Source organism: Xiphias gladius, chromosome 2, assembly GCF_016859285.1.
Source record: "Xiphias gladius isolate SHS-SW01 ecotype Sanya breed wild chromosome 2, ASM1685928v1, whole genome shotgun sequence".
NCBI lineage: Eukaryota > Metazoa > Chordata > Actinopteri > Istiophoriformes > Xiphiidae > Xiphias > Xiphias gladius.
The window spans coordinates 21,596,308-21,622,282 of record NC_053401.1 but is presented as its reverse complement, the minus strand read 5'-3'; the positions used below and the strand labels follow the sequence as shown (position 1 = coordinate 21,622,282).

The window sequence follows — 25,975 nt, the reverse complement described above, 5'->3', positions numbered from 1 at the left end:
AGCTCAGTTGGGAGAGCGTTAGACCGAAGATCTAAGAGGCCTACTCCTCGATGTTACAACTTAGAAAAGTTCCCATGCGCCATTTTTCATGGATGTTGAGGTGCTTTTCACCTGACGGCAGAAGTTGATGTTTTTCTGTGCCGAAATAGCTCAGTTGGGAGAGCGTTAGACTGAAGATCTAAAGGTCCCTGGTTCAATCCCGGGTTTCGGCATCTGATGGGTTGACGAGGATGTTGAGGCGATTAGCTTTATCTCCTCCCTGTACTCTAGTGGCAGAGGCCTACTCCTCAATGTTACAACTTAGAAAAGTTCCCATGCTTCATTTTTCATGGATGTTGAGGTGCTTTTCACCTGACGGGCAGAAGTTGATGTTTTTCTGTGCCGAAATAGCTCAGTTGGGAGAGCGTTAGACTGAAGATCTAACAGGCCTACTCCTCGATGTTAGAACTTAGAAAAGTTCCCATGCTTATTTTTTCATGGATTTTGAGGTGCTTTTCACGTGACGGTCACCAGGTTGTTGTTTTTCTGTGCCGAAATAGCTCAGTTGGGAGAGCGTTAGACCGAAGATCTAAGAGGCCTACTCCTCGATGTTCAAACTTAGAACAGTTCCCATGCTTCATTTTTCATGGATGTTGAGGTGCTTTTCACGTGACAGGCACCAGGTTGTGGCTTTTCTGTGCCGAAATAGCTCAGTTGGGAGAGCGTTAGACTGAAGATCCAAGAGGCCTACTCCTCGATGTTAGAACTTAGAAAAGTTCCCATGCTTCATTTTTCATGGATGTTGAGGTGCTTTTCACCTGACGGGAACCAGGTTGTTGATTTTCTGTGCCGAAATAGCTCAGTTGGGAGAGCGTTAGACTGAAGATCTAAAGGTCCCTGGTTCAATCCCGGGTTTCGGCATCTGATGGGTTGACGAGGATGTTGAGGCGATTAGCTTTATCTCCTCCCTGTACTCTAGTGGCAGAGGCCTACTCCTCAATGTTACAACTTAGAAAAGTTCCCATTCCTTTCACCCCATAATATCCTAGAATGCTCGTATAGCTCAGTGAGTAATATTGTAACATCCCTCTTACGGTTTGTGGAAAGTTTGTTTTCTGAAATGTCTGCTTCATTTTTCACAGATGTTGAGGTGCTTTTCAGGTGACGGGCAGAAGTTGATGTTTTTCTGTGCCGAAATAGCTCAGTTGGGAGAGCGTTAGACTGAAGATCTAACAGGCCTACTCCTCAATGTTACAACTTAGAAAAGTTCCCATTCCTTGCACCCCATAACATCCTAGCATGCTGAAATAGCTCAGTGAGTAATATTGTAACATCCCTCTTACGGTTTGTGGAAAGTTTGTTTTCTGAAATGTCTGCTTCATTTTTCATGGATGTTGAGGTGCTTTTCACGTGACAGGCACCAGGTTGTTGTTTTTCTGTGCCGAAATAGCTCAGTTGGGAGAGCGTTAGACCGAAGATCTAAGAGGCCTACTCCTCGATGTTCAAACTTAGAACAGTTCCCATGCTTCATTTTTCACAGATGTTGAGGTGCTTTTCAGGTGACGGGCAGAAGTTGATGTTTTTCTTTGCCGAAATAGTTCAGTTGGCAGAGCGTTAGATTGAAGATCTAACAGGCCTATTCCTCGATGTTACAACTTAGAAAAGTTCCCATGCTTCATTTTTCATGGATGTTGAGGTGCTTTTCACGTGACAGGCACCAGGTTGTGGCTTTTCTGTGCCGAAATAGCTCAGTTGGGAGAGCGTTAGACCGAAGATCTAAGAGGCGTACTCCTCGATGTTCAAACTTAGAACAGTTCCCATGCTTCAGTTTTCATTGATATTGAGGTACTTTTCACCTGACGGGCACCAGGTTGTTGTTTTTCTGTGCCGAAATAGCTCAGTTGGGAGAGCGTTAGACTGAAGATCTAAGAGGCCTACTCCTCGATGTTACAACTTAGAAAAGTTCCCATGCTTATTTTTTCATGGATGTTGAGGTGCTTTTCACGTGACGGTCACCAGGTTGTTTTTTTTTCTGTGCCGAAATAGCTCAGTTGGGAAAGCGTTAGACTGAAGATCTAACAGGCCTATTCCTCGATGTTACAACTTAGAAAAGTTCCCATGCTTCATTTTTCATGGATGTTGAGGTGCTTTTCACGTGACAGGCACCAGGTTGTGGCTTTTCTGTGCCGAAATAGCTCAGTTGGGAGAGTGTTAGACCGAAGATCTAAGAGGCCGACTCCTCGATGTTAGAGCTTAGAAAAGTTCCCATGCGTCATTTTTCATGGATGTTGAGGTGCTTTTCACGTGACGGGAACCAGGTTGTTATTTTTCTGTGCCGAAATAGCTCAGTTGGGAGAGCGTTAGACCGAAGATCTAAGAGGCGTACTCCTCGATGTTCAAACTTAGAACAGTTCCCATGCTTCATTTTTCATTGATGTTGAGGTACTTTTCAGCTGACGGGCACCAGGTTGTTGTTTTTCTGTGCCGAAATAGCTCAGTTGGGAGAGCGTTAGACTGAAGATCTAAGAGGCCTACTCCTCGATGTTAGAACTTAGAAAAGTTCCCATTCCTTTCACCCCATAATATCCTAGAATGCTCGTATAGCTCAGTGAGTAATATTGTAACATCCCTCTTACGGTTTGTGGAAAGTTTGTTTTCTGAAATGTCTGCTTCATTTTTCACAGATGTTGAGGTGCTTTTCAGGTGACGGGCAGAAGTTGATGTTTTTCTTTTCCGAAATAGCTCAGTTGGGAGAGCGTTAGACTGAAGATCTAAGAGGCCTACTCCTCGATGTTAGAACTTAGAAAAGTTCCCATTCCTTTCACCCCATAATATCCTAGAATGCTCGTATAGCTCAGTGAGTAATATTGTAACATCCCTCTTACGGTTTGTGGAAAGTTTGTTTTCTGAAATGTCTGCTTCATTTTTCACAGATGTTGAGGTGCTTTTCAGGTGACGGGCAGAAGTTGATGTTTTCTTTGCCGAAATAGTTCAGTTGGCAGAGCGTTAGACTGAAGATCTAACAGGCCTACTCCTCGATGTTAGAACTTAGAAAAGTTCCCATTCCTTGCACCCCATAACATCCTAGCATGCTGAAATAGCTCAGTGAGTAATATTGTAACATCCGTCTTACGGTTTGTGGAAAGTTTGTTTTCTGAAATGTCTGCTTCATTTTTCATGGATGTTGAGGTGCTTTTCACCTGACGGGAACCAGGTTGTGGCTTTTTTGTGCCGAAATAGCTCAGTTGGGAGAACTCATTTGGGAGAGTGTTAGACTGAAGATCTAAAGGTCCCTGGTTCAATCCCAGGTTTCGGCATCTGATGGGTTGACGAGGCTGTTGAGGCGATTAGCTTTATCTCCTCCCTGTACTCTAGTGGCAGAGGCCTACTCCTCAATGTTACAACTTAGAAAAGTTCCCATTCCTTGCACCCCATAATATCCTAGCATGCTGAAATAGCTCAATGAGTAATATTGTAACATCCCTCTTACGGTTTGTGGAAAGTTTGTTTTCTGAAATGTCTGCTTCGTTTTTCACAGATGTTGAGGTGCTTTTCACGTGACAGGCACCAGGTTGTTGTTTTTCTGTGCCGAAATAGCTCAGTTGGGAGAGTGTTAGACCGAAGATCTAAGAGGCCTACTCCTCGATGTTAGAACTTTGAAAAGTTCCCATGCTTATTTTTTCATGGATTTTGAGGTACTTTTCACCTGACGGTCACCAGGTTGGTGTTTTTCTGTGCCGAAATAGCTCAGTTGGGAGAGCGTTAGACCGAAGATCTAAGAGGCCTACTCCTCGATGTTAGAACTTAGAAAAGTTCCCATGCTTCATTTTTCATGGATGTTGAGGTACTTTTCACCTGACGGGAACCAGGTTGTTGTTTTTCTGTGCCGAAATAGCTCAGTTGGGAGAGCGTTAGACCGAAGATCTAAGAGGCGTACTCCTCGATGTTCAAACTTAGAACAGTTCCCATGCTTCATTTTTCATTGATGTTGAGGTACTTTTCACCTGACGGGCACCAGGTTGTTGTTTTTCTGTGCCGAAATAGCTCAGTTGGGAGAGCGTTAGACTGAAGATCTAAAGGTCCCTGGTTCAATCCCGGGTTTCGGCATCTGATGGGTTGACGAGAATATTGAGGCCATTAGTATAATCTTCTCCCTGTACTCTAGTGGCAGAGGCCTACTCCTCAATGTTAAAACTTAGAAAAGTTCCCATTCCTTGCACCCCATAACATCATAGCATGCTGAAATAGCTCAGTGAGTAATATTGTAACCTCCCTCTTACGGTTTGTGGAAAGTTTGTTTTCTGAGATGTCTGCTTCATTTTTCACAGATGTTGAGGTGCGTTTCAGGTGACGGGCAGAAGTTGATGTTTTTCTTTGCCGAAATAGTTCAGTTGGCAGAGCGTTAGACTGAAGATCTAACAGGCCTATTCCTCGATGTTACAACTTAGAAAAGTTCCCATGCTTCATTTTTCATGGATGTTGAGGTGCTTTTCACGTGACAGGCACCAGGTTGTGGCTTTTCTGTGCCGAAATAGCTCAGTTGGGAGAACGTTAGACTGAAGATCCAAGAGGCCGACTCCTCGATGTTAGAACTTTGAAAAGTTCCCATGCTTCATTTTTCATGGATGTTGAGGTGCTTTTCACGTGACGGTCACCAGGTTGTTGTTTTTCTGTGCCGAAATAGCTCAGTTGGGAGAGCGTTAGACCGAAGATCTAAGAGGCCTACTCCTCGATGTTACAACTTAGAAAAGTTCCCATGCGCCATTTTTCATGGATGTTGAGGTGCTTTTCACCTGACGGCAGAAGTTGATGTTTTTCTGTGCCGAAATAGCTCAGTTGGGAGAGCGTTAGACTGAAGATCTAAAGGTCCCTGGTTCAATCCCGGGTTTCGGCATCTGATGGGTTGACGAGGATGTTGAGGCGATTAGCTTTATCTCCTCCCTGTACTCTAGTGGCAGAGGCCTACTCCTCAATGTTAAAACTTAGAAAAGTTCCCATTCCTTGTAGCCCATAATATCCTAGCATGCTGAGATAGCTCAGTGAGTAATATTGTAACATCCCTCTTACGGTTTGTGGAAAGTTTGTTTTCTGAGATGTCTGCTTCATTTTTAACAGATGTTGAGGTGCTTTTCAGGTGACGGGCAGAGGTTGATGTTTTTCTTTGCCGAAATAGTTCAGTTGGCAGAGCGTTAGACTGAAGATCTAACAGGCCTACTCCTCGATGTTACAACTTAGAAAAGTTCCCATGCTTCATTTTTCATGGATGTTGAGGTGCTTTTCACGTGACAGGCACCAGGTTGTGGCTTTTCTGTGCCGAAATAGCTCAGTTGGGAGAACGTTAGACTGAAGATCCAAGAGGCCGACTCCTCGATGTTAGAACTTTGAAAAGTTCCCATGCTTCATTTTTCATGGATGTTGAGGTGCTTTTCACCTGACGGGCAGAAGTTGATGTTTTTCTGTGCCGAAATAGCTCAGTTGGGAGAGCCTTAGACTGAAGATCTAACAGGCCTACTCCTCGATGTTAGAACTTAGAAAAGTTCCCATGCTTATTTTTTCATGGATTTTGAGGTGCTTTTCACGTGACGGTCACCAGGTTGTTGTTTTTCTGTGCCGAAATAGCTCAGTTGGGAGAGCGTTAGACCGAAGATCTAAGAGGCGTACTCCTCGATGTTCAAACTTAGAACAGTTCCCATGCTTCATTTTTCATGGATGTTGAGGTGCTTTTCACGTGACAGGCACCAGGTTGTGGCTTTTCTGTGCCGAAATAGCTCAGTTGGGAGAACGTTAGACTGAAGATCCAAGAGGCCTACTCCTCGATGTTAGAACTTAGAAAAGTTCCCATGCTTCATTTTTCATGGATGTTGAGGTGCTTTTCACCTGACGGCAGAAGTTGATGTTTTTCTGTGCCGAAATAGCTCAGTTGGGAGAGCGTTAGACTGAAGATCTAAAGGTCCCTGGTTCAATCCCGGGTTTCGGCATCTGATGGGTTGACGAGGATGTTGAGGCGATTAGCTTTATCTCCTCCCTGTACTCTAGTGGCAGAGGCCTACTCCTCAATGTTACAACTTAGAAAAGTTCCCATTCCTTGCACCCCATAATATCCTAGCATGCTGAAATAGCTCAGTGAGTAATATTGTAACATCCGTCTTACGGTTTGTGGAAAGTTTGTTTTCTGAAATGTCTGCTTCATTTTTCATGGATGTTGAGGTGCTTTTCACGTGACGGGAACCAGGTTGTTGTTTTTCTGTGCCGAAATAGCTCAGTTGGGAGAGCGTTAGACTGAAGATCTAAGAGGCCTACTCCTCGATGGGCTGATGGGCTTTCTTTTCAGGACGTATTGCCTTGATGGTTAGAACAGTTTACCTAGATCAGTCCGGGGCCTTTCTTTGTGGTTTTCTCAAAGGTTTCCGCCAGCATATGGATGTTTTTGATGTTCACATATATATATGAATGACAAACAATTAGGAGAATTAATATGGGAGGAAATCACCAATTTGAGAGTGGTGCACAAGGAACTACCAAATACTCAATCTAAACATAATGAATGGGCTGTTAGTTTTTCCTAGAGAAACAGAGGCAAAGACACACATCCCTGTCTACATTAGTGGAGCTGAGGTGGAGCAGGTGAACAGTTCCAGGTTCCTGGGAATGAACATCACAGAGAAGCTGCCATGGTCATCACACATCTCCACCCTGGTATAATAAAGCTCAGAAATGACTGTACTTCTTAAGAAGGCTAAATTCCTGTGCCAAGTTCTTCTTAACTTTTACAGAGGAGCAATAGAAAGCATCCTGACTGGAAACATCACGAACTGGCCTGGGATGCGCGTGGCCCAGGACAGGAAGGCTCTGCAGCAGCTGATTAACTCTGCCCGGAACAACATGGGCACCCATCTACTGAGCATCAGTGATATCAGAGAGGTGAGGGGCCTGTGCAGAGCCCAGGGGATACTAAAGGACAATACCTCCCCAGCCACAGCATGTTCACCCTGCTGCTGTCTGGCAAGCCATTCCACTACCATACCACCAGACTTCACTGCAGTTTCTTTCCTCAGGCTGTGAGACTGAATTCAACCTCCACACTCCACCATAAAAAAATGTTTTATTTTTATGACTTGATTACTTATTCATTCATTTATAGAACTTTAACTATAATTTTGTTATACAGTCTTGTGTTGCTGGAATTGACATCACAGCTTGTGAGATCAGTTGTGGTGTCTTCTTTGGCTTTAGGAGGAGGTCATCAGGGTTGTCTCTGCTTGGGCCCGGAGGTTACGCATTTTAATGGAGAGCCTGACTCATAAACTGGGGCTGGCGAGTTTCAAAGACGTAGCCTAGACATTTACCAAACATGGAGAGATCTACTGTAACAGGGAGACGCTATTGTTTTGCATTATAGGAAGTGTAGGATCTGGTGTTCGTGGACCCGAACTCAGAATAGGGATTAAAAGTCAGGATATTTGATCAGTTTTAATCATTTATCTTTAATTGTTTCTCTCGCAAGTCCCCCAACTTCTTCGGGGAGTAATATTAAATTGCTGGAATACCCCTTTAATCTCCAGCCTTCGTTCATTTCTAGACAATCTGCTAACATATTAGAGCATTATCGCCAAGACTGTAGCGCTAACTAACTCTGAGGACAGCGAGTTCGTGTCCAGCTTTTGTCTGGAGATTTAAAAGCTCAGGGATAAGTTTACATCCAACAATTACACACAACTTTCGAGGGTTTTGAAAGCTGCTTATGATGGAACAGTGGTTCTCCCGCCGTCATGTTGGGAGATAACATTCACAGAAAATGAGTTGGGGCAGTTAAATGAAGATATGGTTTTCGGTGGTCTTTTTGGTATCTCGAACTTCTTGGCTAGGCCCTCAATATCGCCATCAACTGTTAAGGAGGAGAGCAAGTACATTTTTATCAAGCCTTGTGAAAACTGCGTCTCCTCCACGAGATTATCACACCAACACATTTAGAGTAAAGGCATTAGTTTGACATGGCCCACGTCATCCCAGCGATCGATTTCCGCATTTCCTGTGTCCTCGAGAGCTTTAGGGAGTCTGGGCAGGTGAGTGACGGCACCGCACACCTGTCACTTATTAGTCGAGTGGCTTCCAACCGAGCCTGGACTCGGAAGACAACATGCTTTCCTTTGCTGGACTTACACGGAAAATGTAAGAGGATAAGTACCGTCAGCGGGCTGGCCCAACACGCATTTCTCAGTCGAGGTCAGCGGATTAATCGGCTTTCAATATTTCAGGAACTCCTTGGCGTTTTCATTCCTCTTCTTCATACTGGTGCCTCGTACCATATCGTTCGGTGAGTAGCGCGTTGTGTCCGGCATGTGACCGGGGTAAGTTGAAGCGCACTGGGTTGCATTTGGAGAGATTCCCATCGCTTGTCTTCCAGGACGCTGCGACGATATTTCCTTCTCGATATGTTGGATGAGCAAGGACGATGCTCTGGAGAGGTAAACACACGAGAGACACCTTTCTGACTGTGCCCCGTTGAGTGTTGCGGGTCAGTGCTTAATGGAACGCCCGACAAAGTGCGTTTCCTGCTTTATGAAGAGAACCTCACGCCAAACTGCATTTAGAAAAACCCAGTTTAGTGTTTCGCTGTTCATCGGCAGCGCTGGACCAACGGTTAAACATTACTGAGGAGATGTTAAGGATCATTGTATTGTCCTGTTATATTCGGCACACATTATTTAAATTTAATGTCACTTTTCAATATGTTCTCCACACTAATACAAATGAAGAACCAGAACAAGTTTTTTTTTTTTTTTTGGCCGAAGCGGCTCCTTCACCCTCTATGAAATGAAATATCTTCATTTGTTCTGACTCGTCTTCTGGCCAAAAGTATGTGGATATCTGAGCACTAACCTAATGTGTGATTGTTGAACATGTCACTACAAAAGCGTGGGCATTAATCCCGCGCCATAACAGCCTCCAGTCTTGTGGGAAGGCTTTCCACCGCATTGTGTTACCTGGCTGCAGGAGTTTGCTCCCATTCAGGCCCACAGGGATATTAGTGAGGTCTAACCCTGATGCTGGATGAAAAGGCCTGGCTTGGGTAGGCATCCCGGTTCATCCTAAAAGTGCTGGATGGGGCTGAGATCAGGGGTGTGTGCAGGACAGTCCGCACCAAACTGTTGAACTGTGAAAATTGGCCCCAGACGAAAAGTAGTGTGTCCACATACATTTGACCATATACTGCACCTTGGACTGGCTGACTTAATGTGTGAGATGGATACTGAATTGAGGATCGACTGGTAAGATGAAAGATTTGTTAAATGAAGTCAAGTTCTGCCGGGTGTGTTCATGTCCATAATCAGGGCAACGATAAACGGACCGATTTTTAGACATGGTTTGGAATGACCTCTTATACTTTCAGGCAAAATGGAAACCTGTGGCTCAATGACACCGCACTAAAATCCATCAGGAAGGTGGGTAAAGTCACCTCCCTTACAGTGGATCCAGCTGTGGAAAACAAGCTAACCCTTAAGTATGGAGGCTCTGTTCAGGCATGGACTCTAACGATTACTCCACGTAAGCATGCTAGATTTATCTGTAATTGATATTTTACCCACTACGTGTACCCGATAGTAACAAGATATGAAATGAACTGCATTCATCTCACTCCAAGGTACAAAATTCACTAAAATTAGAGGCCGGCAGAAGCCTCTGGAGCATCCAACACATGCCACTAAGGTACAGCTGACATAATGCTCATCAAAATACAATTCTGTGCAGATGTATAGGCATGCTAGATTTTTATGCACTCATTTTGATACTTCCGTCTCGCTGTGTGTATTGACTGCATTCCCTCGTTCTTTCTTCAGGGCTTCCTGGACCTGTTGGGTCCATCCGAGGTGTTTGCATGTGAAAACGGCACATTATTTTTCCACCAGGATGAAAACTTCTTTCTTGCTATTGGTGAGATTATCTGGTTGTTTTTGTATTCAGTGTACTTTTGTCTCTAAGCCTCTGTGTTGGCCTGGCCTCAGGGTTTTAGTGGCATAATTTGGTTAGGATTTGGTTTAGGGTTAACGCTCCTTTTTTTTAACTGTAGAATTTGTTCCGAGGTAAAGTTAGGGGTGATTTTTGAATCACTTCTTAAGGGAATAGTTAAGCGTTTTGGGAATTTTGCTTTCTGGCCCAGAGTTGGATAAGATCAATTCCCACTCGCTCACTGTTAACCTGCACAAGTTCACCTGGCTGAAAAATTTTGGGGCAACCAGTTGTCCTAAAATAATTAAGGTTTGGATAATGGAGAACCTAATTTGTTTGATTGAAATTGCCTTAAATGCTGACGAGATTGGAAGTATCACTTTAAGTTCAATACAATAAAAGCCAAATAATTTTTACTTAAAATATTTAAGGTTTGAAAACTCAGTGTGTCTTGATACTAAAAAACACACAATGGGAAAAAATGTATCAAAATATGATTTGAAATAACTTAACAGCAATAAAACACACATTGTTTCAAAACATTCAATGTACCATTTCATCCCTAAAAACAAGACTAGGTCAAAACCTCGTCCCTGGACCACCCTTTATCTGTTTGCTTCTTTCCTACTCTCTGCGCTCACATATAAAGTATTTTAATGCAGCTGAATTCCCATTAAATCTGTTCTCATTTACATGTTTGTCTTTCTGTTGTCAGACAACGGAACAAGTATGAAAAAGTGACTGAAATGTGGCCCATTAAGACGACATGTCAACCAGCAGTCACTTCCAAGACATTTCCAAGCTGCTACTCTGCTGCTAAAATCCTGGTTTTATAACCAAGACGTCGTCTGACAGAATCACCAGACACATAAGTTCGAGACAATGACTGTGCTGTGATTTCAGCTGCATTTAACTGTAAAATAATCAGTCAGAGAGAAAGTTGGAAGCACATTCACGTCTGTGTCAGCTGCCGTGCGGCCATTTGAATGAGATGCATAGGTGTTGCCTGCGGAGGGAAAGCCTGACCCTGGGCTTGCATGCCAATACCTGCAATTCTCTTCTACGGAAAGTAGCTAAAGTTTGTCCAGAAAGTCGCTGGATTTGTCGCTAGTGCTCTTGTGAAGAAAACTCAGTAAAGGGTCTGAAAAGTCGGTAAATCTAGCCACAAAGGCTCTAAGTTGGCAGCACTGACTGTAAACACCTCCTGATGACGGAATGGAAACTGTTTGCGCCAATTAAGTTTGAAAGAGCAACGGCCAGTGGTGAAACTCCAACACTTTGTCAGTCATTTGCATTTATAGGGCTGGCCTCGCTGTTACGGTCCAGCCGAAAATACTTTTATACTTTGTCAGAGCAGGCTAGTCCTACACATGGAAGCTGATTTTGTAGATTTTAAATTTTGGGTGTTGGCTCACCTCTACCCAGGTTCTGCATCGTAATAGACGGAATAAAGAATAAAGTGCAGCAGGTTAATGCGCTTTGGGTACTCCAGGTGCAGTTCACAGGGCCAGAAAGGAGGCATGGTGACCTAGGTACAGGTCTGACAACACTGCCTTCCAAGATGATCCCTGCTTTTGATGGGTTGAGGGGAGGAGAAGCCAGGTTTTGGGCCACATCTTACTGAAGGCAGATTCCATCACAAATGTATTTGAGGGTGTTCTCTCGCTTCTTTAAGATGTTCATCAGGCTTGGACAGGAAGCACATCAAAACGTTTTTCCTTTTTCATAAAAAGATAAAAACAAGCCAATTGTCAAAAAGCAGCAGCGGCTGAAAGTGGCTAACATTCATTACATTACGTCAATATGTCTATTCATTGTGGAATATCATTTTCACATTAAAATTCAAACTTAAGTAATTCTGAAACAATTTGTCACTTAAGCCTGAACTTACTGAATTTTGTGATATGAAGGGAGAAAATGACTTAACCCTCTGAACACCCTGGCAGTCAGCAGCCAAACTGGTCCATAGTCGTCCAATGATGGTGAAAAAATGTTGAGCACAGAAACTGGTGGCGATTCCAGCTGCAGGTCCCTGTTAGTCCACACAGCTTAGGTCTAAGATATTTCACCAACTGCTGACCAGACAGACATTAAAAGTACAGTGGACATTCTCGGTTCCCAGAGGATGAATCTGTGTCTGTTCAGTGCCTTTGACCGTTTGTTCAGCCCCATCATCAGGCCGAAATGCCAAGAAATCTCAATCTAGACTGGCATTAAGTTAAATTACTCCTGCCACTGTCCTTGTCATAAGCACAATCATCCTAGTATATGTGATTATTCTTGATGGTTTAATACTGCTGTTAGGTCATGTCTCTGCATCCCTGAACACTTTGTATGACTGAAACCCCCTCTTCTTTCATCCTAGGCCACACTATGCGTTTACCTATCAAGCTGGAGTCCAGGAGTCCCTCTATGTTGCTGGTCTCCTGGGTGGAGAACAGGCCAGCCATCAGCAACAGCCACACTGTAACCCTGTACCGCACTGAGCTGGACTCCTATAACACACTCAGCATGGACTCTACCATCCGCAGTCACTACCGCTTCACGGCTCTGGACTCCTGCAGCCCCTATGTGGCCTGTGTGGAGATTGCAGGCACTCGCTCCTTCACCTGCCTCTCAGCTCTTACTGGTATGGACTGGTGGTAGGATGAATTAGGAGACATCCTGAAAGGGCCAGTTCACACAAATGAGAAAAAAAACATATTTCTCATGTACATACTGTGAGGTATACCCATGTAGACACTTAGCAGATAGCTCTGGTTCTATTTGTCCAAATGTATCAGATATCTGTCTGAAAATCTTAGCTCCAAGCCACTACAGTGGAGGTAAATTGAATATTTTTTGGTGTTTAAAGCTTGAAAAAATGAAAATATCAATCAGACTTTTTTTTTTGTTTTTTTTTTTTTTATAATTTGGGTGAACCAAATCATAATGCGACTTTCATGTCTCTACAATTTATTTTTAATATAGAAGTAAAGTGAACTAGCATGTGTGCGTGGAAGGTAAACAAAACTTTGGAAAAGTTTAGAATTTGGTCGACAATAAAGTAAAGTTCACTTAATATGTAGTCAATGGACTAAAAATGCAAAACCAGCAGGATGGTGAGCGATTCAGCTGCAGTTACCCTCCTGGGTATTGTTGTCATAAGTGGAAGTTTTCAGCATATGTAAATACTTCTCCAGTTCTTGATGGTTTCTCTACCAGACCCAGACATTCCCAAGGACTTTGAGGTGGCGTCATGGAACAGCAGCAGCATATCGTTGATCTGGGACTGCCCTGAGAACCAAAAGTACTCTCTCTTCCTCCTGACCGCCTTCTATCTCAATGGGACGGACCACATAACAGAGGAAGTGCCCCTCTGGCACAACGAGGACAGCCTTATGTTCACCTTGCCTAACCTGTGGCCCTGCAGCAGGGTCAAGTTCGGCTTACAGACTGTTTGCCAGGCAGGGATGGAGTCCCGCTACAGCAAGATGGTCCTGAATGACGGCAACTCTGGTAAATTTGAACCCATTATAGACCCGATGTAATGGGTTGATGTTGAACTTGACAGTGGTCGTATGTTTGGAGTTCCTTTCTTAGCACAGCTACACGGTTACTGTAAAACCTGTGAAATCCGAAGTAATCTCATTTTCTTTACACATTTTATTTTTTAGATCTCACCTACTGTTAATGTTAGTTTTAGTGTTAGCGGTCATTGTCCCTGTCTTTAAGTGAGAAAAGACTATCGTACTTAACAGATGCCCCCTCTGCTCCTCAGTCCACTCCAGTATCTGGGCCCTGCGTCAGACATCGTTTGGCCCTGACAACTACACCCTGAGGTGGGAGGTGAGGAACACCTCGTCTATCTCCATGTTCAGAGTTTACAACGATGGAGCGCTGCAGGGCACCACGCTCACGACCAGCTACACCGTTGGGGGGCTGCTGCCATGCCAACAGTACCAAGCCAAGGTGGAGGCGCTGTGTGGAGAAAGTGTGCTCATGAGTACCGAGACAGTCACAGCACACACAGGTAATGTAGAAACTGATGACAAGACAGAACAGCCCTGTCAAGCACATATGGTCCCATTGAGGCTGGACGCAAGTTCAAAAACGCGCCATTCGATCATACATACCCTCTCTGTTGAGAGAAAGCTGGATCAAATGGTAGCTAAAATCTCTGATGAAAGAATTAGTCATGTCCACCCAGGATGACTGATGAGGAGAGGTCAGAAACGATCAGCTCGTGGATTTTATTCAGAGATGGTTAGTGTAGTGGTTAATCTGTAACATGTTGAACTGCATCGTCATTTCACCCATCATAACTAACATAGCAAATAAAATTTTGCAATATGAAAACTAAGAGAAACCAGACTAAGAGTCGACAGCCAGTAGCTTCCCCACCCCAGCAGCTCTGTGAGGCTGTACTTACACACACTGCTGCTTTGAGTAGAATGCTATCGCTGACATGGCAAGATGCTAACCGTGACAATGCTAACATGCTGATGTTTAGCAGGTATGATGTTTAACATGTTCGCCATCTTAGTGTGTTAGCATGCTAACATTCAATAACTAGCACCAAACACGTCAAACAAGGGGAGGTCATTAGTTTAGCAGGTATTTGGTCATAAACCAAAGAACTTAAGAAATTCAAATTTCACGGTGCTACGTGAAAAGTTTAAAGATCACCAAAGTTGTTATAAGTTGTCACGGGTGGGGCGTGATTTTTCTCTGTACTGAATTTCATGTCAATCCATCCTGTAGTTGTGAAGCTCTCACTCAGAACTCAAATGTCAACCTCATTGGATACTATGTCCTAAAAAATGTAAAATAGAAACATGAATTTAAGAAAACATAACTGAAAATTCACTTAAGCAGAGCAAAAGGAACCACTTCATTAGGATAGATGTGAGAAATGAGGAAAGACTGCTAAATTAAAGCACCGGCCTGATATTCAGTCAAAGGGTGTACATGGCTTGTGTTTCCTGCCCCTGTGCAGGAGCTGATGCTCCAAATTTAGATACGGGTCTAAGAAACGAATTCCTGCTCACTAGCCCTTCACTTCACTGACAATGGGGAGGGTAGGACATTACAGGCAAACGGTTGGATACACTCGCCACTCTCCACCATGACCAGAAAACATCCATCACAATGGATACTGATAGACTCCCAGCTTGGTCAGATGACTTATGTTCTCTTCCCCCATGAATACATAACAATCCCGGAACATTAGCATGTGCTATAAAACAGATTGTATGTTCTGTAATACAAATCAGTTACGTCTTTCCAGGGACACAGCGACAGTTCCTTATATTCTAACTGTAGCAAAGTATAGTTATAGTTATGTGCGCTATCAAAATATTGTTAAAATGACTAAGAAGGAAGTTGTGATATGTTTTCTTCAGTATCCAGCACCTGAGCTTCTGTTTAAAGGTAGTGGAGAATGACAAGCCGGCATCAGTCCAGATGTACTGTTGGAGCCTTTTTCATGTCCATTTCAACTCTACACCAGCTGCTTTGTTCATGTGCAGGGTTTGCCATACTATGGGGCAAGTATGTAGGGTCCACAGAAAGCAAAGATGGCAGCAAATTATGTCAGATTATTTCAGCAGCCCTCCGCAATCAAGCCAAACGATCAGTTTTATATTTATACATTTATAATTCTGCCCTTGAGAGTGAAGTATTACCTACTGCAGCAGATATTTCAAAGAGTAGATCAAGTCCTGTATGAGATGGCAACAAGTTTCTGTCCTATTTACATTTTACTGACTCAATAAGTTGGGAAAGTAAAAGCAGTCAATTAATTTAAATTTATTTTTTTAAATAAATTTTAATCTGGTTATCAGACATTTTATTGGTGACATTTGGGCTCCATATAAAAGCAGGGTCACTACTGCACTACATGGTGTATTGGCTTGATTTATATTTTGATAAATTATCTGTTGCTTTGGGGCTAAATTGCAAGTTTTTTGATTTTGTTTGTTAGTGTTTGTTTTGTCTGTGTGTACAGTGTATGTATTTCTCTGTAATCTGTGTGTATCCAGGACCTCGTGGTGTGTCTGAGCTCAGGTACCGCGCTAACGACTCCACTGCCCTTTGGATACCCGGTACCATGCAACAGTCAGCTGTAGCCTTCCTATATGAGCTGTCCATGGAGAATGGCACCACCATCCATAGCAGCCGTGTGACAGACACACAGCTGCGTCTCCCGGGGCTGGAGGAAGGGAAGTCCTACATCCTTGACGTATGGGAGGAATGTGATGGACAATGGGAGTCTGACCATTCTCATTTGTGTTTTGAGGGAGCTAACTCGTCTTCAGGGTTCCTTTTGAGGGCTGCTGGACCTTTCCAGGACCTAGGTCAGTCTGAGGTATCATTAGTCCGACAAGACTTCTGTACAGTCCTGGTAGAAATTATTGGCACCCCCAGTATCTTCAGAAATAAATGCAAATGAACCAATTCTGTATAATCAAAATATTTTAATAAAATGTCCAAGGTGACTGAAGAAAATAAATATTACAAAAACAAAATGTACCTCAGACACAATTATTAGCAGCCTTCACTGATATTTGGTTGCAGAACCTTTGGCAACAGTAACAGCCTCTAAACGTTTCTTGTAGCCATCTAGAAGCTTCTTGTACCTCTGCTGGTAGTTTCTGCTGCTACTTCCATTGCTATGGGTTCAAGCTCTTAAGTTTAAAGGAGTCCTTTCTGCAACAGCAGATTTCTGCTCTCTCCAAAGGTTTTCAGTAGGATTTTAGGCCAAGCCTTTGCCCACGGAGCCCGACTTGGTTTAGTGTATAGTGTGTGGCGTATGGTACGGGCTGAAACCACCACTCCAGATTTGATCCAGATCAGCCTGAAGCTCTTTAGATGTCTTACGTGGTATTTTTTCCACAATCCGCATCAACCTTCAGACTTCTCTGGAGTTTCTCCTTAGCATCATGTCCTGAAAGTGTCTTAACAGTTTTATGACTGTGAAACTTCTTGATAACATTATGAACTGTTGAAACAGGGATTTCAAGATCTTTGCCATTTGCCTTGTAGGCTTTGGAATTGTTATGTCTTTTGATAATAGAAATTCTGATGCTCTCAGGCAGGCTCTCCTGTCTTTGCCATTGTGAAAAAGACACTGGAAACAATCAGCCCCTTTTTTTATGCAGTAAAACCATCATTCATTGGTTAATTCAGGTCATTTGAACACTGAAAATTAAGCACAGGTGAGTCTTGTTTTCTGTTTTATTTGAGGAACTCCTTTAAATTCATCAAAAGTTGCCAATAATTGTCATGCATACATTTTATGTCTGTGTTTTTTATTTCACTATGTGAAATTTCATTCAGTAACTTTGGACATTTTATTAAAATAGTGATTATACAAAATTGATTAATTTACATTTATTTCTGAAGATATTTTAACTTCTGTAAAATTGTTATGAGGTGTTTTTTGTTCTGAGTTACTGGTTTCATCTGACTAGACATCAAGACAATCCAGTCTTGGATGCAGCCTAACAATCGAGTATTTAAGAAAGCTCGAGTACAAAGAAAAAACTGCCAGTGCAGAAAAAAAATTCCAAACAAAATTTTTTCTACAATGTATGCCTAAATCGGATTATGATATACATGATTTATTTGTCAATTGTCTTTCATGATAAAACCTAACCCACTTTATTTCCATATCATTGGTACTGTAGAGCTGCAGTTAGATTTTTCCAGCATGGGTCTCACAATGGTTGTGCCCTGGTCACTGCCTGAGGATCCACAGGATGATGCATCAGAACTAAGAACCAAAATGGAGAAGATTTTCAAAGATAAGGTGGGAGAACATTCACTGTTTACATCAGTGATTAGACTACAGATCCAGTTTTCATCCTATTTATACACTCCTGTATAGTTTATGCAGTATAGTCCAGAGTTTTGTATGATTTGCTGAGTTACAGAATTATCTTAAAATTAAAATATTTTAAATAGTTTTTGTCTGAAATCTATTCAAGTTTGGTTTTTGTTGACATGTTGAGTGGAAGTCACAAAGAATACTTAACTTCACTTTTACAAACACTGAGAGTCAACTGAGAAGACATCATCATGGCAACCACTAGACTGAGAGCTCAAATCTCATTCACAAGACTTGAGATTTACACCAAACGCAGTAACGCTAACATGTCAAGCTAACATTACAATTAAACTCTCTACAACGTTGAAGGGAAAATATTCTGGTCCATCATTGCCAAAAGACTAACATTTACTCACCAATGAGGATGTTGACGCAACTGTCCCGAAAGGAGGAGTCCCGGGGTACTCTGGATGCCTGGAGCAAACCTCAGCAATCAGCCAGATCATCTAAGAGAGACAGAGCAACAAAAGCACACTCAGTTTTGTGGCTAGATATTGCCATGGCGTACACAAGCGTACCCTACCAGCTCATCCAGTATGCATTGGAGTACTACCAAGTTCCATGAGAAGTAGTCAAGCTTGTGCATGGATTCACTGAAGATAAGGTTCACCATGGGAAATTTCCCCACCAAATGGCAGAGGCTGGAGAAGGGCATCATGGCGGGATGCACAATATCTGTCACTCTGTTTGTGGCTCCCATGAACCTACTAGTGAAGGTGGGAGGAATGCAATATAGAGGGCCAAAAGTGGACAACAATAAAAGACATCCAGCCAGCAGAGCCTTCAGGGAAGATATAACTGACTCCAGTGATCCAGGGAACACTGGATCTTAAACTCGCTGGAGTAAATGACAATATGGTCGCAGATGCATTTCAACCTAGGAAAATTTGGGAGCCTGAGTATCCTGAAAGGAAAGATGTCGAAAAGCATCTTCAGTATCCAAGGTTTCGAGATTCCAAAGATCGGGGAACAAGAAATCCGGTGCCTTAGAAAGAATTACAATATCACTCTGAAGGACAGCAAAAACCTCAAGAAATGCCTTAGAAAGAATTACAATATCACACTGAAGGACAGCGACAACCTCAAGAAACCCCATGGCTAAACTGACCACCTGGCTAAAGGTGATTGACAACAACCAGCTGCTCGGAAGGTTCAAGTTCTGGTGTTTCCAGTATGGATTCACACCCGGACTGCAATGGCTATTCCTGCTATATGACTTCCCCATGACTCAAGCTGAAGCAATGGAGAGACTGTACAGCAGATTTGTGTGGAGGTGGCTAGGTTTTCCCCCGACATTCAGTTTGGTCATCCTCTACAGCAAGACCTCCAAGCTCCGCTTAAGTCTCATTAATGGTGGAAGAATCCAAAGTCACCAAGGCAAGAGAAAGATCGTTGGGGTCGTCTGTCAAGGAAGGTTGGGGCTTGGAAACTATAACGTGTAGTGATTGAGCAAGGCAAATGTCAAAGGCAAGAGAGGACTCATACGGAGGGTCCAAGAGGCAGCAGAAGAGGACCGCTGTGTAAAAGTGGTAGGGCTCACCAGCCAGGGACAGGGGATGCAGTGGGATCAGGAAGCAACTCTGGGGTACCGACCATGGTAAGATAACCTTCCTACTGCATGCTGTGGCTGACTGCTTGCCAACCGAACAACCTAAAGATCCGTGGCAAAGTATAGGATCCACCCGGCGAGGAATAGTGGAGTGACCATCTGCAGCAGGAGTTTGCTGCGGCAGCTGAGACCAGCTTAAGACAGTTGTGGCTGATGAGCCCACAGTTGGGACACTTCTGCAGTTGAGGGCTAGTCAGGCGTCGCTGCCCCGTTCAGGGAGATATACAGGCTAAGCGGGGAAACGCTTGTGACCCTGAGATACTTTCTGAAGATGCAGAAGGGTTCCCAACAAGGCTGTGACCGTCCTGCCACCAAGCAAGACCACCACAAGGAGGAACTTGTTGCACCATAAGTCACTCCTGCAGTTTCTGTTTATAGCAAAGCATCTCTGATGTTTTACTTCATCTGTAGACATTCACGGTCCCCAGAGGATGAATTTGAGTAACTTTGGTGATCGATTGACTTTTCATCTGCCCCCAAGATTGTCAAAATCCTGTCCATTACTTTGGTCTATGGCCAAATAGCTGCAAATCAAATTGCATTCCCATCAGCCTCAGCTGCACTTTATGTATAGTGGTTGTTAGCACAATGCTAATATGCTAAACTGAGATTGTGAACACTGTAAACATTATATCTACTTAATATCAGCATGGTAACATTGTCATTGTGAGCACGTTAGCATGCTAACAGTAGCGTTTAGCTAGTACAGCCTCAATGAGCTGCTAGCATGGCTGTAGGCTCTGTTTTGTAAGGGTATAGGAGAGATTCAAATTCATTTCTTATGAATTTCAATTTCTTATTCAGTAAGATAAAGGTCATTAGTGTTTGAAGTACTGTTAAATACATTTCAGCCCAGCAATTCTTTCCCACTGTTGTTCTTGAAGTACCATATCTTTTGTGTGTCTTTCAGCTGCAGGAGCTGCTGGAAGATTTCGATCAGCCAGTCCGCGTCGAGCTGGCCACCTTTGAACCTGCAGAGGAGCCACACAAAACCGAGCTGCTTTTCATGTCTTTTGATGCTTCCAAACCTGACGAGGACCTGCCCCTACCTGTTGAGGATCAGCTGGTTCACATTCGCTCTCTGAATGCAACCAACATCACAGTTACAGATGGCGTCATTCACTGGGATGGTAGGTGATGGTGAAAATCAGCTGAGGTTGGTATAATGTTACCTGAACATGCGCACATCCTTGTCAGTCTAAGCATTTCCAATAATGCATTTAGTCTATTCATGTTTTTCTGTTTTGTGGGATTTTATTTACTTTGGCTGTTTTTTTTTTTTTTGTTAGGTGACGATCTGTGTGCTTCCTTCAGACACACTTTGTGTCCCCGCAATTCTCTGTGCATCAACACTCTGGGCTCATTTACTTGTGTGTGCCAACATGGCTACTATGATGTGAGCCCTTTCATCCAGCCTCCGGTGGCATCACAGCCAGTCTGCAATGGTAGTGTGACACCTTTTTGTAAGCTATATTTAGCTTCATACCTTTTTTTTTTTTTTTATCTAATAAAAATCAATGTATACACTTACAATACGACATTACAACAATGAGTCCAATTGATCTAAATCTGGGAAATGGGGAGACTGGGATAGGATAGTCAAGCAAATATGCAAACAAGGCCGTCTTAAAGCCTGCATCTCATCTTAATGCAGCTGTAATTGGAAATTTTGGTTCCTTGGGAAGCACTTTTCTTGAAATCCTGATATGTATTGTCTTATTGAAATATATGGACTTTATATCTTCAGAAAGAAGTTTGGTTATTTCTGTTTCACATAATATAGGCTGTGTTTTCTTGAATTTGGCATCTGTTGGCCCAATGAGGACCTGTATTTTATGGTGCTTCTACAGTGGCTTCAGCATTTACAGTAGCTACAATGGTTGGTGCTTTGTTAAAACCACAAAATATTTATTTTTGGTACTGCAAGCAGTACACTAATAGTGTCTGCAATGAGTGTGATCCTGGCCTTTCACTGTCCCCCTTGTTTTCAAACAGAGAGAGGTCTTTTCAGCCAGTGTCTGGACAAACTGATGGCTGGTGGAATAGCAAAACCCTACCTGACTTCTTACATTGGGGGGAAGGTTGATGTGAAGCTGAATGATGGGCAGTGCACTGTGGATGAGAGTGAGATGTTCTATTACTTCCGCACCTCACGAAAATCATCTGAATGTGGAACAGAGAGTCAGGTGAGTGACTGAGCCTAGCTGAAGGTTATGAAAGGTGGGTTTATGTGATGGCCGGATTCTGTGCTGGGATATGAAGGGCAGATAAAGTACTCTAAGTAAATGTTAACATTGTCCGGTAAAATACGCTCATCACTTTTTTTCTTATGAAAGGAGCCTTCAATCCTTACTGATTCAGAGTGTTATTATTTATGAGTGGAAACTAAATTTGATACATAAACAGCAGCAAATGAGTGAGCCATTCAGAGAAAGGTGGACATTGCATCAATTTTAAACCTTTTTTTTTATGCTAGCTGTCATGTGGTATGTAGTATAGAACAGTACAGAAAACTACAACCCAGAAGTTGTGCTCTTACACACACACTCCACTAAGAGTCTAGAGCCGTGCTAGCAGCTCTGTGAGGCTGTAGTGTGGCACAGCAGTGCTATTAGCTAAATGCTAATATACGTATGCATGCTAACGTGCTAATTTCAAGCAGGTATAATGTTTACCATGATTTCCATCTTAGTTTAAAATGTTAGCCTGCTAATTAGCACTAAACGCAAGGTACAGTTAAGGCTGATGGGAACGTTATTAGCAGTGCAGGTATTTTGTCATAAACCAACGTATAGGATGAATTAAGGATTTTGACCCGATGATTGCGCCAGGGTAAATGTTAGGGGATCACCTAAGTTATTACACTTCATCCTGAGGAGAACATGGTCATCTGTGGGGATTACGAATGCCATCTTCTTTTCTAATGAACTTTGACCTAGATCTGGGGCAGCCGTGGCTCTGGTGGTAGAGCGGGTTATCCACTGATCGCAGGGTTGGCGGTTTGAGCCCCAGCTCCTCTTGTCCATGTGCCAAAGATGCTGAACCCTAAGTTGCATTACTTGTAAATAACAAAATTTAACGTAAAGTATATGTAACATAATGTAGATCCAACATCACGGTCCTCCATTGGTCCATTGTGGGTTTAGGTTTAACTAGAGGTGTCTGGAGGCTCAGGCCATGCCCTCCGGTCTGTAGGCCACAGCCAGACCCTTCTCTGAGCCTGTGTGTGTGTGTGTGTGTGTGTGTGTGTGTGTGTGTGTGTGTGTGGTCTAGGTAAACAAAACCCACGTCGAACTCCAGAACACTTTGATTGTGACCTTGGCCAAAGAGCAAACCATCAGCCGGCGGGACCTAAAAGTTGTCTGGAAGTGTGTCTACCCTCGGCATTATGTTCGCAACGCTCAAGTTAGCATGGATATAGAGTGGTGAGACAAGTTAAGCATTATACCATTAACCAGAATCCAAATTGTTGTTTTTCAAAAATACATCGGAACCAGAGATTTTGCTTGAGGAGTAGTGTGTAGAAATTGTTTGGATTCACTGTGATTGCATTTTATTCATGAGAGATAAGCGCTGCAACCCTTTTACGACACCAGATGTATACTGTACATATACAATTCTTCACTTCTTTTGTCGTAGGCTCTCCTCCCTCTCCCTGGTGGAGTTCAACTCATCACTGCAGCTGGTCCTGACCATGACCCTGTACAGTGATGAGTCATACACCTACAGCTACAGGGATGCCATAGTCCTGAGACTTGAAGACACGCTGTTCTTCCAGGTGGCCCTGCAGACCAACAACTCTTTTGCCTCAGACGTGCTACTGCAGGTGGAGTCATGCTGGGCCACTGAGAGCCCGGACCCACAGGATACGGTCCAGGGTGTTCTTCTTCAGGATGGGTACTCTCAAAATGTGACACTCAGTTCAGTGTGAAGATGGTTTATATGTTCCACTGCCAGATGGAAGTGAAAAACCATATTAACTTTAGCCCCGGTAGCTTATGTAAACTGTAAGGTGGTGACCCAAAGCTCAAGTAAAACTTCTAAGTTGCTTCGCACTGTGTATTACATTTAATCTGCTCTAGGTGCCTTGAGTGACAGTGATGATGAATGTTATCCTCTTTGCCCCAGCTGTCCCGTCGACCACACGTTCCACTGGCTCTCTGTTAACGGCCTGGCACAGAGAAGCAGATTTTCCATCCAGATGTTCACCATGCCCAAAGGGTTGCCCGTCTATATTCACTGCCTGGCCAACATATGTGGACATGATCAAGACTGTACAAAGGTAAACCCAAGGGTCGTTTCGAGGTTGAAATACATCCAGTAATGACTTGCAATTGGCTCATTAACATATTGGCCACATTTCCATCTGGTATTAACATGTGACATGTATCATCTGAGTCAGAGTATACACTGTCTGGATGATGACGTCCAATCCGCAAGCCTTTGCAGCTACACCCGGTATTAATAAACATCCTCGTTGTCTTGATCGGATCCCACTATGCCGCCTACTCTAGATGTGGCCTGAGCAAGCCAATTGCATTTCAATCACAATGCATTCTGGGTGCATTTACGCCTACGTTAACACGCGTCCTCATCCAGGCAGGACGTCGTGATACAGATCGCATGTCACGGCCAGGTGCACCTGGGGTCAAGCTGAGGTCAGATATCAGCCTGACTTCTTGTAACTATGACTTGTTGTATTAACACCAGCAAATTCCTCAAACATTTGTAGTGATTATATTAATTTTTTAAATCTTGTCATCACAAGAAGAAAAAATCATGTTGTTACATACATGTGAGAAAATTGGTTATAAATTTTAATTGGTTTTAGAAGTTTTTTTTTTTTTTTTTGTATTAAATTTAAACAGTTATGGTCTTTTTCTGACATTGCTGGTTCTGTCAGGTTAAGCAACTTTTGCTCACAAGGGGACAAACTCTACACTGCCTCAATTCTGGCCATGCATGTGTCAAAGAGTTCCTGGTTACATGATACTGTTCTGTGATGCTGGGTGGTTGAGCCCATTTTGTGTTTTAATACCCCGCTGCCCAAACTGTTCCTTGCTAATTTTAAATATCCCAAATTCCTCCTTTTTTCTCGTTGGCTTTGTTGCAGAACTGCACCAGCCTGCAGCGCACCAAGAGGTCAGGGAGCCAGATGGACAGAGAGGGGAAACGGGCGGCTGTCGTGTCTGCTGGACCTCTGGTGGTCGACACGAGAGCCAAGTCAGGAGTCCGGCCGTCTTACTGTGAGTCTGCTCTGTCCGGAACACTTTGTGATTCAGTAGGGCAAAAACAATCTGTTGGCAAATCTATAGTGAGTTTAGAGGTTAATTCAGTTTTTTGGAGCTGACGTTGGCTCAGTGCGGTGAATGTGAACAGTTTGTTGCGGTTTGTGAGAATTTTTTTCACTCTTCAAAAGTTTAGACAATAGTTATTTCATTTGCTTTTTTCTTATTTTGAATTTTGATCACTGTAGGTTTCAGTCAGTTTGTTGCAAATGTTATTTTTAGTCATTTCAAGTTAAAAGTAACATATCTTGATGCAATCTGTCACTGATTTTTGTATCGTTTTGGAACATTGTCATTGTAATTAGATTTTAAAGGAGTTAAGTATTGTATCCTGATTTTAAAAACATCTCTCATGTAGTTTGGTTTGAACTTTTTGGTTTTGTGGCTGCACAGTTGGTTAAATTACTTGCCTCCATCTCTTTTGCAGGGGCAGAGCACGTGACCGTGATCTCCATTGTGGCCGGATCAATAGGCTTCTTGGGAGTAACCGTACTCTCAGTGAGTGCAACCAAAGCCATCATGACTTACTATGAACAGCTACAGCTGCAATAAAGTGCTTCAGACATCATCTGTGTGTCTCATGTCAGTACTTAATACGGGTCACTACTAACCAAGGCAGAAATGAGAGAATTCTTATGAAAATGCAATTTTTAAAAAAAAACTTATTTCAAACTATTTCTCATGACTCACTGTACCACATGAGGTGGATGCGGCTGTAGCACTTCCCATGAAACGGTGAAGTGTTAACGAGAAGAGGAGCAAATTGACAACAATTTGAAAATGTCACAACACAATTGTGCAGTTTGCACCACCATTATTAATTTGGTGGAGACAATTCCTATTGTTAGGACTAGTTTTTATCATTTTTATAATTATCAGTCATTAGGTGAAATGTCTAAATGGTGGTAAAGGACTTTCTCATAGGCGTAGTATAGCGAGACCATGAAGTTATGGAATATAGGCCCACATACCACACTGCAGGGCTGCCAAAGACTGAAACGCATGTTATCATTGGAGTCGCTTTGTGCTGACCATCATAATGAGGAATACAATTTACAGAAAATAGAACAGTTACCGAATAAATATCAATAAAATTACTCTTCCTTATAATTTTAGTATCTTTAGTGTCCAGTACACTGGGGAGAGTCACGATCTCTGAATTTAAAATCCTACCTCTGGCCTTGCATCAGCATCTATACACGTTTCTCTTTTAAATGGGAAAAATCTCGTTCTAACAAAGCGCTGAGCAAATGTTTTTGTATTGGTGGCAGCAAAGCGGTG

The 25,975-nt window shown here is 42.9% G+C and overlaps 1 protein-coding gene and 6 non-coding genes across 7 annotated transcripts; all 7 read left to right on the top strand.

The window, feature by feature from the left end:
- Positions 1–139: 139 nt before the first annotated feature.
- On the top strand, positions 140–212 carry trnaf-gaa. The gene has a single exon. It is a non-coding gene; the product is annotated as a tRNA-Phe (tRNA).
- A 615-nt stretch (positions 213–827) lies between these two features.
- On the top strand, positions 828–900 carry trnaf-gaa. Its single transcript has one exon. It is a non-coding gene; the product is annotated as a tRNA-Phe (tRNA).
- Positions 901–3,209: 2,309 nt separating this feature from the next.
- On the top strand, positions 3,210–3,296 carry trnaf-gaa. The gene has a single exon. It is a non-coding gene; the product is annotated as a tRNA-Phe (tRNA).
- Positions 3,297–4,013: 717 nt separating this feature from the next.
- On the top strand, positions 4,014–4,086 carry trnaf-gaa. Its single transcript has one exon. It is a non-coding gene; the product is annotated as a tRNA-Phe (tRNA).
- Positions 4,087–4,800: 714 nt separating this feature from the next.
- On the top strand, positions 4,801–4,873 carry trnaf-gaa. The gene has a single exon. It is a non-coding gene; the product is annotated as a tRNA-Phe (tRNA).
- A 1,011-nt stretch (positions 4,874–5,884) lies between these two features.
- trnaf-gaa lies at positions 5,885–5,957 on the top strand. The gene has a single exon. It is a non-coding gene; the product is annotated as a tRNA-Phe (tRNA).
- A 2,028-nt stretch (positions 5,958–7,985) lies between these two features.
- LOC120803476 lies at positions 7,986–25,262 on the top strand. The gene is made up of 19 exons (XM_040151961.1): positions 7,986–8,148; positions 8,235–8,293; positions 8,384–8,444; positions 9,371–9,525; positions 9,623–9,687; positions 9,819–9,912; positions 12,293–12,556; positions 13,132–13,425; positions 13,688–13,939; positions 15,951–16,265; positions 17,598–17,719; positions 20,317–20,536; positions 20,696–20,851; positions 21,402–21,592; positions 22,680–22,831; positions 23,046–23,303; positions 23,535–23,688; positions 24,520–24,652; positions 25,122–25,262. The coding sequence occupies exons 1-19, from the start codon at positions 8,117–8,119 to the stop codon at positions 25,244–25,246; spliced, it is 3,102 nt and encodes a 1,033-aa protein (XP_040007895.1). The 5' UTR covers positions 7,986–8,116; the 3' UTR covers positions 25,247–25,262.
- Positions 25,263–25,975: the final 713 nt, after the last annotated feature.

Bases quoted from the DNA above. Each gene is read 5' to 3' on its own strand.
- LOC120803476 (XM_040151961.1), top strand. From the start codon at position 8,117: ATGCTTTCCTTTGCTGGACTTACACGGAAAAT. The intron at 12,557-13,131 runs GTATGGACTGGT...TTTCTCTACCAG, and splicing joins CTGCCTCTCAGCTCTTACTG to ACCCAGACATTCCCAAGGAC. The intron at 20,537-20,695 runs GTAGGTGATGGT...TTTTTTTGTTAG, and splicing joins TGGCGTCATTCACTGGGATG to GTGACGATCTGTGTGCTTCC.